This window comes from Taudactylus pleione, unplaced genomic scaffold, assembly GCF_031769625.1.
Source record: "Taudactylus pleione unplaced genomic scaffold, aTauple2 ptg000349l, whole genome shotgun sequence".
Taxonomy (NCBI): domain Eukaryota; kingdom Metazoa; phylum Chordata; class Amphibia; order Anura; family Myobatrachidae; genus Taudactylus; species Taudactylus pleione.
The window spans coordinates 2,665,657-2,680,017 of record NW_028284750.1 but is presented as its reverse complement, the minus strand read 5'-3'; the positions used below and the strand labels follow the sequence as shown (position 1 = coordinate 2,680,017).

The 14,361-nt window shown below is 40.8% G+C and overlaps 1 protein-coding gene across 1 annotated transcript in view; it reads left to right on the top strand.

Annotated features, from left to right (window-relative positions):
• NDFIP1 (Nedd4 family interacting protein 1) overlaps positions 1-14,009 on the top strand; it is a 71,789-nt gene extending 57,780 nt beyond the window's left edge. Inside the window, exons 6-8 of the mRNA XM_088444118.1 lie at positions 2,516-2,582; positions 7,901-8,006; positions 11,366-14,009. Coding sequence (XP_088300244.1) covers positions 2,516-2,582; positions 7,901-8,004 — 171 coding nt within the window. The 3' untranslated portion in view covers positions 8,005-8,006; positions 11,366-14,009. The remainder of the gene's footprint in view (positions 1-2,515; positions 2,583-7,900; positions 8,007-11,365) is intronic.
• The last annotated feature ends 352 nt before the right edge of the window (positions 14,010-14,361 follow it).

The following is a 14,361-nucleotide window of genomic DNA, read 5'->3' as shown; positions in this document are numbered from 1 at the left end:
ATACTTACCTTGTCGGGATCTCCTCCGTCGGGCATCCACTGTCGGGAGTTGAACCGCCGGGCATAGGTCCGGCGGTCATTCATACCGATCCCGATTACTTGGCATGGAATGACCCTTTTGTCAACCTCCTGCATATAATACTTTTTTTCCTTCCGCATATCCAATTATTCTTCTTGAGTAAACCTGCTACATGTACTACTGTACTTTCCTGGTGTAAACCTGCTGCATGTACTACTGTACATTCCTGGAGTAAACCTGCTGCATGTACTACTGTACATTCCTGGAGTAAACCTGCTGCATGTACTACTGTACTTTCCTCCAGTAAACCTGCTGCATGTACTACTGTACTTTCCTGGAGTAAACCTGCTGCATGTACTACTGTACTTTCCTGGTGTAAACCTGCTGCATGTACTACTGTACATTCCTGGAGTAAACCTGCTGCATGTACTACTGTACTTTCCTGGAGTAAACCTGCTGCATGTACTACTGTACTCTCCTGCATAAACCTGCTGCATGTACTACTGTACATTCCTGGAGTAAACCTGCTGCATGTACTACTGTACATTCCTGGAGTAAACCTGCTGCATGTACTACTGTACATTCCTGGAGTAAACCTGCTGCATGTACTACTGTACATTCCTGGAGTAAACCTGCTGCATGTACTACTGTACATTCCTGGAGTAAACCTGCTGCATGTACTACTGTACATTCCTGGAGTAAACCTGCTGCATGTACTACTGTACTTTCCTGGAGTAAACCTGCTGCATGTACCTACTGTACTTTCCTGGAGTAAACCTGTTGCATATTCTACTGTACTCTCCTGCATAAACCTGCTGCATGTACTACTGTACTCTCCTGGAGTAAACTTGCTGCATGTACTACTGTACTTTCCTGGAGTAAACCTGCAGCATGTACCTACTGTACTTTCCTGGAGTAAACCTGTTGCATATTCTACTGTACTCTCCTGCATAAACCTGCTGCATGTGCTACTGTACTTTCCTGGAGTAAACCTGCTGCATGTACTACTGTACTTTCCTGGAGTAAACCTGCTGCATGTACCTACTGTACTTTCCTCGAGTAAACCTGCTGCATATTCTACTGTACTCTCCTGCATAAACCTGCTGCATGTACTACTGTACATTCCTGGAGTAAACCTGCTGCATGTACTACTGTACATTCCTGGAGTAAACCTGCTGCATGTACTACTGTACATTCCTGGAGTAAACCTGCTGCATGTACTACTGTACATTCCTGGAGTAAACCTGCTGCATGTACTACTGTACATTCCTGGAGTAAACCTGCTGCATGTACTACTGTACTTTCCTGGAGTAAACCTGCTGCATGTACCTACTGTACTTTCCTGGAGTAAACCTGTTGCATATTCTACTGTACTCTCCTGCATAAACCTGCTGCATGTACTACTGTACTCTCCTGGAGTAAACTTGCTGCATGTACTACTGTACTTTCCTGGAGTAAACCTGCAGCATGTACCTACTGTACTTTCCTGGAGTAAACCTGTTGCATATTCTACTGTACTCTCCTGCATAAACCTGCTGCATGTGCTACTGTACTTTCCTGGAGTAAACCTGCTGCATGTACTACTGTACTTTCCTGGAGTAAACCTGCTGCATGTACCTACTGTACTTTCCTCGAGTAAACCTGCTGCATATTCTACTGTACTTTCCTGGAGTAAACCTGCTGCATATTCTACTGTACTCTCCTGCATAAACCTGCTTCATAAACTACTTTTCTCTACTGGCGTAAACCTGCTGCATGTACTTCTGTTCTCTCCTGGAGTAAATCTGCTGAATGTACTTCTGTTCTCTCCTGGAGTACCCACACCAGAGCTTTTCTTGCAGCGACAAGGTTGCTGCCCCATCACTGGAGTGACTGACTAATGCTGGGTACACACTTGACGATGTGTGTACCCAGCAACGTCACAATATATTGGGCGGTCCATACACACTGCACAATCTGGTGTACGACTGCCTGATATATTGTTCCCCGACCGCGTCCAGAACCATGGTGTCGGCCGTCAGACTTCAGATTGGCCTGCTTTGCAGGCCGATCTGAAGATCAGACGAACGAGACACGGGAGCGCGCGATAGTGCATATACACTGGACGATGTGTCTCTCTGATTTGCCCTCAAAATGACAAATTGTTCAATATATCGTCTAGTGTGTACCCAGCTTAACACAACTGAAGGAGGTTTGTAGTCTGTCATTAAAAATGACACTTGATAAATGTTATACTAGCCTTTAGTAGCAATCATATGGTCAGGTCTGCCCTCTAGTGGTGACAATGTGATGGCATGAATTCCTGTTTAGTTTTCTGTACCAGAATTATGTTTGTCAGTCCGGGGACCATACTGTAATATGTACATAGTAAAGTGTGCATGATTTTTGTGTTAATAAGGCAGAAGTGCACTTGCAGATTTTTATATAAATATTGTATGTATTACTTTATATTACATGATTGTGATAACATGTTACTTGTGTCCTGTCATATATGCAGTTTTCAACCTACTTCCCTGGATATTTTGATGGACAGTACTGGCTCTGGTGGGTGTTTTTGGTATTGGGTAAGTACAAATAAAACAAATAAAACAGCATTGTTTAAATTCTTTGTGCAATGAATCACTTGCAATGAATTATGAAAGTAGAAAGTAATCTGGCTAAGTCAGCCTGAAGAGACCATCTACACTTCACAGAATGGTGACCAGGAAGTACAGGCTGACAGAGAGGAGGGAGAGTAGAGCTACTACATTTTAGTGTTAGACAGGTCCCTGGTGAGTTACATGGTGGCAATTGTGACAATTCCAGCGGTAGTAGCAAACAACATGGCACTGTAGTCACTGGCAAAGCAGAGTGTATGGGTGGCCCTTCACTATACACTTGCCAGGTAGTGCAACAGTTCCTGTTCATTTTCTACGTTCTACTGAAGATATATAGAATAATCAAAGTGAAAATAAATCCTACAAATTGGTCTGGTCTGGGCTCTCACTGATGAACAGTGTAAGGCACAGGTTCTCAAACTCTGTCCTCTGGACCCCAAACAGTGCATGTTTTTCAGGTCTCCTCTCAGATTCACAAGTGAACTAATTAGCTCTACCTGTGGGTCTTTTAAAATGTGTCGGTGAGTAATGAATACACCTGTGCTCCTGCTGGGTGACCTGGAAAACGTGAACTCTGTGGGGTCCTGAGGACCAAGTTTAAGAATCACTGGTGAAAGGAATTCAGCGACTGCCTGTGAGCTGTTCCCATCAAGCTATCACCACGGCTATTTGCTATCACTGGTTGTTATCGGGACTTGTTTTCTATGGGGTCAATTCAATTAGGTGCGAGTTTGCAAAAGTGAGATTGTTCCATAAAACTCACATCGCACGAATGTGTGCACCGAGAAATGCGAGATCCAATTATAAATGCCTATTTGTGGTAGTCGCAGTGATGGTGTATGACTTTTCTGCAAAATGCAACCTGGGAGAATTTCAAGAAAAGTAGGGAAACCACCCTATGCCAAAAAACAGGGAACTGACATAGTAGGACTATATATAAGGCAGTTAGTGGCCATAAGGAAAATACTAGAGGTTCGTTAGAAGGAGTCAAATGGCGGCTGATTGCACTTTCTATTAATGGTTGAAAAATTATAGTGTTTTTCAGAAAATTTCAGTCTTTCCAGCATGGGGGTACAAAAATATGTCTGTATGGTAGTTTTTCAATGGTTTTTATACAAGTTTGTAAATAGTTTGAAATACACTTTTACCTCTCATCTGCAAGTTCTCCAACTCTTCCATACAACACCTCCACGTACCTGTCCCACATCATTTACATCCCCACGTACCTGTCCCACATCATTTACATCCCCACGTACCCGCCCCACATCATTTACACCCACATCATTCACACCTCCACATACCTGTCCCACATAATTTACACCACCTCATATCTGTCCCCATCATTTACACGTACCTGTCCCACATCATTTACACCACCTCATATCTGTCCTCATCATTTACACCTCCACGTACCTGTCCCACACCATTTACACCTCCACGTACCTGCCCCACATCATTTTCACCTCCACGTACCTGCCCCACATCATTTACACCACCTCATATCTGTCCCCATCATTTACACGTACCTGTCCCACATCATTCACACCACCTCATGTCTGTCCCCATCATTTACACTTCCACGTACCCGTCCCACACCATTTACACCTCCACGTACCTATCCCACATCATTACACCTCCATGTACCTGCCCCACATCATTTACACCTCCACGTACCTATCCCACATCATTACACCTCCACGTACCTGCCCCACATCATTTACACCTCCACGTACCTATCCCACATCATTACACCTCCACGTACCTGCCCCACATCATTTACACCTCCACGTACCTGCCCCACATCATTTACACCTCCACGTACCTGCCCCACATCATTTACACCTCCACGTACCTGCCCCACATCATTTACACCTCCACGTACCTGACCCACATCATTTACACCTCCACGTACTTGACCCACATCATTTACACCTCCACGTACCTGCCTCACATCATTTACACCTCCACGTACCTGACCCAAATCATTTACACCTCCACGTACCTGCCCCACATCATTTAACCCATCATTGAGATTCTCAGAGAAATTCACCTGAAATCTGACATGGGCCAAATTATGCTATATATACTCCTCCAAGTACATGATTATTCATTCATTGGGAGGGGTGTACCAGAGGTTCTGCACTTACGGCCTGATTCATCATGGATCGCAATTGCAACAGCGTACACAGATTGAGCGATGGTGCATCCTGGGCATGCATATGCACTGCAGTGCGACTGCGCAGGCCAGGATTGTGATAGCACTGCGATCACGCAGACAGAAAGCCATCGCAAAATGAGTGATTGGATGTCAGCGTTTGGGAGTGGTTGAAGAAACGAAGGCGTGTCTGTCCGTTTGAACGCCATTATGTGGGCGTGCATAAATTAGCCACTGCGACGGCATATGCAGCTTGAGTACTCACTGCGTGCGACAAGACTTAAAATTTCTGAGACAGGTCAGAGCTGCTGCAATTGTGCGTGAGGAGCCGATGTTACTCGATGTTACCAATGTATACGCAGGACTGCTAGGCGTTACGGATATGAGAAAGCGGTAGTGGGCGTCTCTATGCTGGCTGAGCAGTTGCAAACATCAGCAGACCTGTGTGCGTATCTCGGCTGCGATCCGTAGTGAATCGGGCCCTGTGTCCTTTCATTTGTACTGTAAAATAAAGATTTTCCCTGCCTTTTCCCCTACTCAGAGGGTGCCACCAAAAAACAGGAATTTCCTCTGACAAATGCAAGTTTGGAATTGGATTGCAACTGATATTCCAAATGCGAGTTCACCATGAGAATGACTCGCACCTAATAGGATTTACCCCTTTAATTCTGATATACCAAAACCTGTAGATGAGCTTTCTGGAAATAAATAGTAGTATGATCTTATTACAGTGTAAGTTTATTGTCCAAAATCCTACAGCCTGATAACTATTTTCCTTTTAATGGATTAACCATTTTAATTCTGGGATTACATTTGACAATTAACTGTTCCCACATTGTGAATGCCTCCCAAAGCATAAAATGGAGCACATACAGTCAGGTGCATAAATATTGGGACATTGACAGAATTTTCATATTTTGGCCTCTATTCACCACCACAATGGCTTTGAAATGAAACAAACAAGATGTGCTTTAACTGCAGACTTTCAAATTTAATTTGAGGGTAATTACATCCAAATCAGGTGAACGGTGTAGGAATTACAACGGTTTCTATATGTGCCTCCCACTTTTTAAGGGGCCAAAAGTAATGGGACTATCAACTCAAAAGCTATTTCATGGACAGGTGTGGGCTATTCCCTCGTTATTTCATTATCAATTAAGCAGGTAAAAGGTCTGGAGTTGATGCTAGGTGTGACATTTGCATTTGGATCTCATATTGAGAGTCGACAGCAACTGATTCCAAAGAGCTGTCACTATCAGTGAAGCAAGCCATCATTAGGCTGAAAAATCAAAACAAACCCATCAGAGAGATATCAAAAACATTAGGTGTGGCCAAGTCAACTGTTTGGAACATTCTTAAAAAGAAAGAACGCATCGGAGAGCTCAGCAACACCAAAAGAGACCCGGAAGACCACGGAAAACAATTGTGGTGGGTGACAGAAGAATTATTTCCCTGGTGAAGAAAAACCCCTTCACGACAGTTGGCCAAATCAAGAATACTCTCCAGGAGGTAGATGTATATGTGTCAAAGTCAACAATCAAGAGAAGACTTCACAAGAGTGAATATAGAGGGTTCACCACAAGATGTAAATCATTGGTGAGCCTCAAAAACAGGAGGACCAGATTAGAGTTTACCAAACAACATCTAAAAAAGCCATTACAGTTCTGGAACAACATCCTATAGACAGATGAGACAAAGATCAACTTGTACCAGAGTGATGGGAAGAGAAGAGAAGGAAAGGAACTGCTCATGATCCAAAACATACCACCTCATCAGTGAAGCATGGTGGTGGTAGTGTCATGGCGTGGGCATGTATGGCTGCCAATGGAACTGGTTCCCTTGTATTTATTGATGATGTGACTGCTGACAAAAGCAGCAGAATGAATTCTGAAGTGTTTTGGGCAATATTATATGCTCATATTCAGTCAAATGCTTCAGAACTCATTGGACGGCGCTTCACAGTGCAGATGGACAATGACCCAAAGCATACTGCAAAAGCAACCAAAGAGTTTTTTAAGGCTAAAAAGTGGAATGTTATGCAATGGCCAAGTCAATCCCCTGACCTGAATCCGATTGAGCATGCATTTCACTTGATGAAGACAAAACTGAAGGGAAAATGCCCCAAGAACAAGCAGGAACTGAAGACATTTGCAGTAGAGGCCTGGCAGAGCATCACCAGGGATGAAACACAGTGTCTGGTGATGTCTATGCGTTCCAGACTTCAGGCTGTAATTGCCTGCAAAGGATTTGCAACAAAGTATTAAAAAGTGAAAGTTAGATTTAGGATTCTTTAGTTTGTCCCATTACTTTTGGCCCCTTAAAAAGTGGGAGGCACATATAGAAACCGTTGTAATTCCTACACCGTTCACCTGATTTGGATGTAATTACCCTCAAATTAAATCTGAAAGTCTGCAGTTAAAGCACATCTTGTTTGTTTCATTCCAAAGCCATTGTGGTGGTGAATAGAGGCCAAAATATGAAAATTCTGTCAATGTCCCAATATTTATGCACCTGACTGAATGGAGATAGGTGTGTGGCTGTTTTTGGTAGACATTCGCAGTAGAAATATGCACTAAAGAAAATAAAGATTAATCCGCTTTTTCTCCTTTTATGACCCAATTAAATTAAAATGATATATACACCAGTATGATACCAATAGAAAGTCCTATATATCTTCGAAATGATAATATATCATATCTGTGATCTAAATACTGTTTTACCCTCTAACCTCCACGTTGCATACATGTGATGACAGAGCTGGCCATATAAACGTGCCATCCCTGCTGGGCAGGAAAGGGTAAAGCACACCATGCTGAAAGATAGAACTGTGCACAGTAGGGCTGATTTAACTTTACTACCTCGGCCACCTTTATATTGCACTGCAGAGATTTAGATCTGGGATGGGCGTATCCTAGCAGTGTAATAACAAAGCTGTCCAGCATTTGTGGGCAAAGCAGTATGTACAGTATAACAAATGGATGTTTTTGCACCCCTCGTATTATAACATTGTTGGCCTAGGTGGAGAGTTCCTCCTGTTTTTGCTTGTGTTTCCAGCTCATAATGGGCTACAGTGTGACCACAGCAATAACTGTGTAGTGACTGGGGCATTCTGTAATGTTCTCTCTTCCAGGATTCCTTCTGTTTCTTAGAGGATTCATTAATTATGCAAAGGTTCGGAAGATGCCGGAAAACTTTTCCACTCTCCCCAGAACTAGGGTTCTCTTTATTTATTAAAGGTAAGAAACTAAATAACAATCTTATATTGGTACCTTACGGGGACGTACAGTATTATTATTGTAAGGGATTTAGTTGTTACTGTATCCTGTACTGGGGCATTACTGTGCAGGATTACCACACAACCAAAGTAAGTTGTGACCGGACTTTGAATTATGTAAAGTGAAAAAAATAAATAAATAAAAAATGTAAAAACATAAATAATTGGAGGTGTTAAATGAGTGCTTACTTTCTACACTTGCTGCATTTGCCCCTCCCAATGCCACTGAAGCGCTAGATGCAAAGATGGCTGCTTCCACTGATTTCAAATAAAATAATTCCTATTGTTTCCAACAGATTTTGTTAAAAGTATATTTTAGTAATTTTGATACTTTTCCAGGATGCATGTGTGTCCATTTACATGGTTTCAATTCACTATTGCTAGCATGCCATAAAAAATCTGACTAGCTCCTTATGGATATTGCAGTATGTGGGATGCCTCACACGTGACCTTCCATGGCATTTAACTGTTTTTTGGGTTGCTGTTTAATTTTGTTCTAAGTCTTTCTTTGTACTTTCTCTTTTGCTGTTTTATTCCCGAAGAAGAGATCTGTGTGCATAGATACAATATTGTTGACATATTGTGTTATTGCATTACAGGGAGCTACGCTCTCTCCCCCAATGTAAATGTGAACCCTCCCCCTAGTCTCTAACCCTATCCGTCCCCTTCCGCAGCCTAAGCCCTCCCCCTAACCTTAAAAATGTTGAGAAAGCATGTCGACCTTTTGCACTGTCCACCATTTGTCAGTCTATCTTTTCTCCCTGTTGACCTTTTGCTTGTTGACCATCTCTTGTCGACCTATTGTCTATCTTTAATCTATACTAATAAATCATAAAACTGTTTTAGTGTTGTTAATAACTTTATGTATTTATTAGACGTTTGCATCTTTATTTATGGTCTTAAGCTGGCCACACACTAGAACAACTTACATCCAACCAGCCAACTTGTTGATTGGTTGGAATGAAAATCTGGTAATGTATGGGAGTAATTTATGATCAGCAAGTTGCTCCTAAATGACAGAAAACAGATGAAAATGGTTGTCAGACAAGTTTGTTAAATGTTTGATCTAAACTATTTGTTCAAACAACAGTTTTAGTCCATTTTCCAGCGTTTGGGAACAAATTGCTGATTGTCATTTGCTTTCATACCTTACCAGATTTTAATTCCAATCAATCAACTAGTTGGCTGGTTGGACAGATAATCTTTAGATGTGTGGCCAGCTTTAGTCTGTACCTTGAAGTCAACCTGACATCATCTCCATTCCTTCTTTATTTACTAACCCAACTGTTGGTCCTAGTAATAAGGAGCATGCACAGTACTCGAGGGTCAGTCCTCTGAGATATTTTGAGTTTGGCCTGTGTCCTTCAATGAGATTAAAGACATTGGGGGTGATTCAGGTTAGGATGGAATTGCAAAGCTGCATGCAAGCAGTTTTGCAATTCTGTCCTTGCTAATATGCAAATGAACCTGGAGGTGTATTTGCAGGAACTGCATTTGCAAACCCAGCACTGCGACCGAGGTTGCAGTGCTGGACAGCGCCGGGCCTCGGATTGCACATGCTGGGTCGGCTTGCGAGGCCAGGAAACTGTGTCTCTGTGGATGCAGCCCCTGGCCATGCTACTCCTGGAAAATGAGGCCAACACGCCCCCGTTTCCGGGAACGCCGGTAGTCTCCGCCCCTGCACCAGCCCTTAATACCTCTGCCTGCTAATTAGGCAGAGACATAGCAGGGGCTGCATGCGATCACGCAGGACCTGTTCTTCGCAGATTCCTGATAATCTGGCCTCTTCGTTCAGCATTGCACGTAGCCCCATTGTTATTGCACTGTATATTCACCAAAGCCTGAGAAAACATTGCTGATTATGTAGCCTGTGCTTATGAACTGTATTTGCCTCTATCAGTGGTATACTGCTACTAATCTGTATTAAGGAGTTTCTGCTGGGAGTTCTAGCACCTGCTTGACTTTCGCCTATTATGATAGAAAATTTGCATTGGTGTAACCTAAAAAAAAACCTTTTACATAAGTGTTTACACATTTATATTAAATTCAGATAAGTTACAAGTAATTAGTAAATTATATCGTTCTAAAGTTATATACAGCTTCAGTGGACATTAAGGCCCGTATTCAATTAGGGAGCGAAAAGTCCATGCTGGACTTTTCGCTCTACATCGGAGCTTTTCTGGGGATAAAGTATCGGGTGCGTTCCCCCTTTATCCCCGCATTCAATTTAAAATGAGCAAAAACGGGACCCAGCGAATTGGGAATCTACGAAAATAAACGTGAATTTTCGGAAAATGTGCCTGGGACACCCCTAAAGATGTCCAGACATGGGAGATGACTCCCGTTTTTGCCTGCAGAAGAAAGTTGGGTTTTTAAATAGCCACGGCAGGTGTTTTTTTTCCCGACATTGAAGAAGTGATGCAGAAGAGCACTTAGGGGTTTTTTTTTTTTTCGTTTTTTTAAGTGGTCCCATCAAATTTGGGGTACATTAAAATGGGTGCTAGCATATTTTTAAGTCCCTAAAGTCATTTTTAAAAAATTTTGCAAAAATGCACCTGCCGCTAATAGCCTATTCTAGAAAACACCTGCCGCATACTTACAGAATACCCATGAAATTATTTCTCTATTTTTAAACACTGTTTCCCCTTTTTTGATTTTTTTTTTTTTTTTTCACCCCAAATTTTTTATTAATTTTTTTTTGGGGTGTCCCTATTATTTTTTAAAAAAAACTTTTTTTGACACAGTTTATTTTAAAATGACATTCCCAGGTTTACAGGCAATTTTTTTTTTTAAGCCTGCACCCCTAAACCCCATTTCTGCACTTTTTTTCGCCATGTAAAACATGGTGAAAAGTTATCCCTGTCTTTTTTTTCAAAGACTTTTGGAACCTGCGAAAAGTCTTTGAAATTGAATACGGGAATAATTGAAATAGTCGAAAATGACGTCATCGGCGATTCCGGCTTTTCGCAGCCTAATTGAATACCCCCCTAAGTAGCCTTTACTGCTTAACAATCTATCTGATGGAAGAATTAATTCTATTTGACAGAGCTTCTTGTTGCTGGCTAGGGCTATGTCTGAATGGTCCTAGCATGTTGGCTGAGCTCGGTATAGTGTAGCTAACAGCCGAGGCCATGCTTCTTGTTACTTTTGGTTTCACTATAAATAGAATGTCTTAGGAACATAGTGTGCTGTCACATTCTATGACTACAGTGACGTTTACCTTAACTGAAAATGACACGGTGCATCCTGGGGTATTTACGCAACATACAGGAAATCCATAGAATTCTTGTTGTGACTTTCCATATCCTTCTTTCCTTTCAGTGTTTATTTCCCCGTTCTTCCTGCCTTGTCACAAATCCTGTATATATGGACAAGACAGCAAGGATACCTGCAGGAAGAGACTCTCAAATTCAACACCATGGGGAAAAAAAGATTACTTCATTTAGGAATGAAACAAAGCCCTGAAAAACAGGCCAACAAATAAAATTACTGTTGAAGATGAAAATAAGCATTACTTTTTGTTTGTTTTTAGGTGTAAAATTTGAATAGTTTTTGAAGAATTATGTTATTATCCTGGAATCATTAGTGGCTACTGTTTAAATCAAAGCTATCGCAATCAAGTTTGTGAAGTACTAATAAGCCTTCTATATTGTTTGTAAAACAAAACAAAACAAAAAAGAACATTGGTCTGCACTCCTCCTGCCAGAAGAGGGCAGTCTTGCTTCATCTTGTTTTTCCATACTCTGAGTGCCGCACAGATGTTTTTGTGTATTGTGTTGTGTTCTGCTTCTGGGAATAATATGTAAATGCTTCAGACATTGAAATGTACTCCTCTCGTCTATTTCTTTTTCCTTGCTATATATTATATTTTACTTCCTCTCAGAAGCTAAGGATGTTGGAATCCAGAGTTGAAATTCTACAACATAAAGAAGTCCACTGGATATTAAAATCAAGGGACATCAAGTCTAAAAAAATGAAATAAACCAATAGGAATCTAAAAGAAACTAAATTAAATTTCTGACCGTTGTACAAGTGTTTTGAAACTTAATGTTACTTTTATTTAGTTTAATGTGTCAGCTACACGCAGCTTATGAGAATGCAGCCTATCCATTTTCTAAACAGTACGGTCTAGTTCCTAATGTACCGATAGACGCATTACAGATGTCTCCTCTGTGTACTTGGCACAGTATGAACGCGGAACATGCTACATGGCACATATTAGGGGAGAAACACTATTGGTTCTGTGTAGAGAATTGGGATTGTTGGCTGAAGTGTTGCCAAAACTGGATGTGTTTAGCTAGCTCATTAATGAATTATAGGTTCTTATCTTCTACTAGATAACACCAGGGAACTATTGTGTACAACGGTTTACAGAACAACAATATCACAATACTATACCACACATGATAGTTTTGTCTTGTTCACTTTAAGAAATGCCTGGCTCCATAACTTCAATTTATATTGTCCCGTACGGTTGTATTGTGCTGTTGTAATGTTGTTATTTCAGTTCTAGTGGACCACAATAGTTCCCCTTATTATCTACTTGTCTGTGAGCATATTTATGCAGTTGAAGTTGCGTTCCTCTATGTGATGTAGAACACGTGTAAGGAGTGCAAAGTGATGAAAGGATGTTACCCTGTGTTTTTTAACCTGCCTCTGTGAGCGGTAAAGAGAGCAGCACTTACACTTACACTACACCTTATAAATTTGCTCCTATACTGTGAATATATTCCTGAGTTTGGATTGTTTGTTGTTTATGAGATGTGCTGAGCACACATCTGAGATCTAACAGGCTAGTTAAGAATTGGTCATCAACTGTTACGTTATTGTCCAAAGGTTAGTTATTCCAACATGAATGCAATTCATTCAAATAGAAATCCCCAATGCAACTTCTACTGCCATAGTAAACTGTAACCTTCGTTATTTATATTTTCCCATCATATCTTGCAAAGTAAGAGGTTGAACTTGACACAATGTGCACCTGTGATTTATATGTACTATAGACAACCATTTTATGCGCTGAGCCCAATTTTCAGGGATTCAGGGGTATGTACGCAGCAGATAGTCACAGAACAGACGCCCTTTTATTAATATATTTTTTTAATACAGCAACTACATATTATGTAGCTTTACAGAAAATATTTAATTCACATTAGTTCCTGGTCACATTGGAGCTTACAATCTGTATTCCATGCCACAAAGCCACAGTAGAACATACAAACTCCACACTGATGGGGCTCTGGTTGGAATATATCCCATAACCCGAGTGCTGTGAGAAAGCAATGCTAACCACCGTGACACTGTGCCATCCATGAGATAGGAGCATCAGGTTTTCTAATATATTTAATAAGCTGCATTCTCATAAATATTGGTTTGGTCCACAAAACTGCTGTTTTCGCTGTATATAGAGAAATATTACATTATTATACACTTGAAGATGGGCTTTTCTTTAACAGAGATCATTCTCATTAACCTAATTCTTAAAACTACTTTATCAATGATTTCTTAGCATCTTCGATAGGAATGCTAAATAAATGATTCATCTAAGTAATGGACAATAGTTACTTATTTGTGTATGTGTCTCTTTGTATAATGAATAAATGAGTATCCAGATTCCATAGAGTTATGGGGAAATGACTGGCATTGTATAGACTTATACCTCTCCCTCCAGATTTACTTCTACCTGCACATTGTGACTTGGTGTGGTCCAGTCACCTTGATAACTAGTAGCTGGATGTATTTTTCATTTTTATTTTTTGGGGTTGGGCTGTCTGTAGTGGACTTGGTGGGGCTAATACATAACATACTTGTACTTTCTTGTGCTTTTAAAGTGTATAAGCAAAACTTTGCATTTTGTGTAGACTGATATGCACCTTTATTTGCCAATTGGCAATTCACTTTAAAATTTTACTATGTTAAAAGTGTAAATATAGCAGAACGTTAATAAATGTCACTTATGTAGCAATTCTGAGAGTATACTTATTAATGTGTTTATCGTCTACAGGACTGTATTAGACTGACCTTCACGCCTATCTTTTATGGATCCAAATCACCAACCTCTTTTCTGTCCAATTTGTCCATCTTTTCAGTCTGTGCACATTCCATAGTATATTGTATATGGCAGTGCCTGGGTATTATGTTGTCATATTTAGAAAATTCAGCCAAACTTCAAGCACAGTTGCTTACACCATTCATACGTGTTTCTTGTTTGGCTGTTTAAAGGAGTGGGAGGTGTATAAAAGACTTGGAGGTAGATTTTACTAAGCGTCGATTCGGACTTCAATTGCAAACCGATGGGCATAGTGGGAGGTATTGTT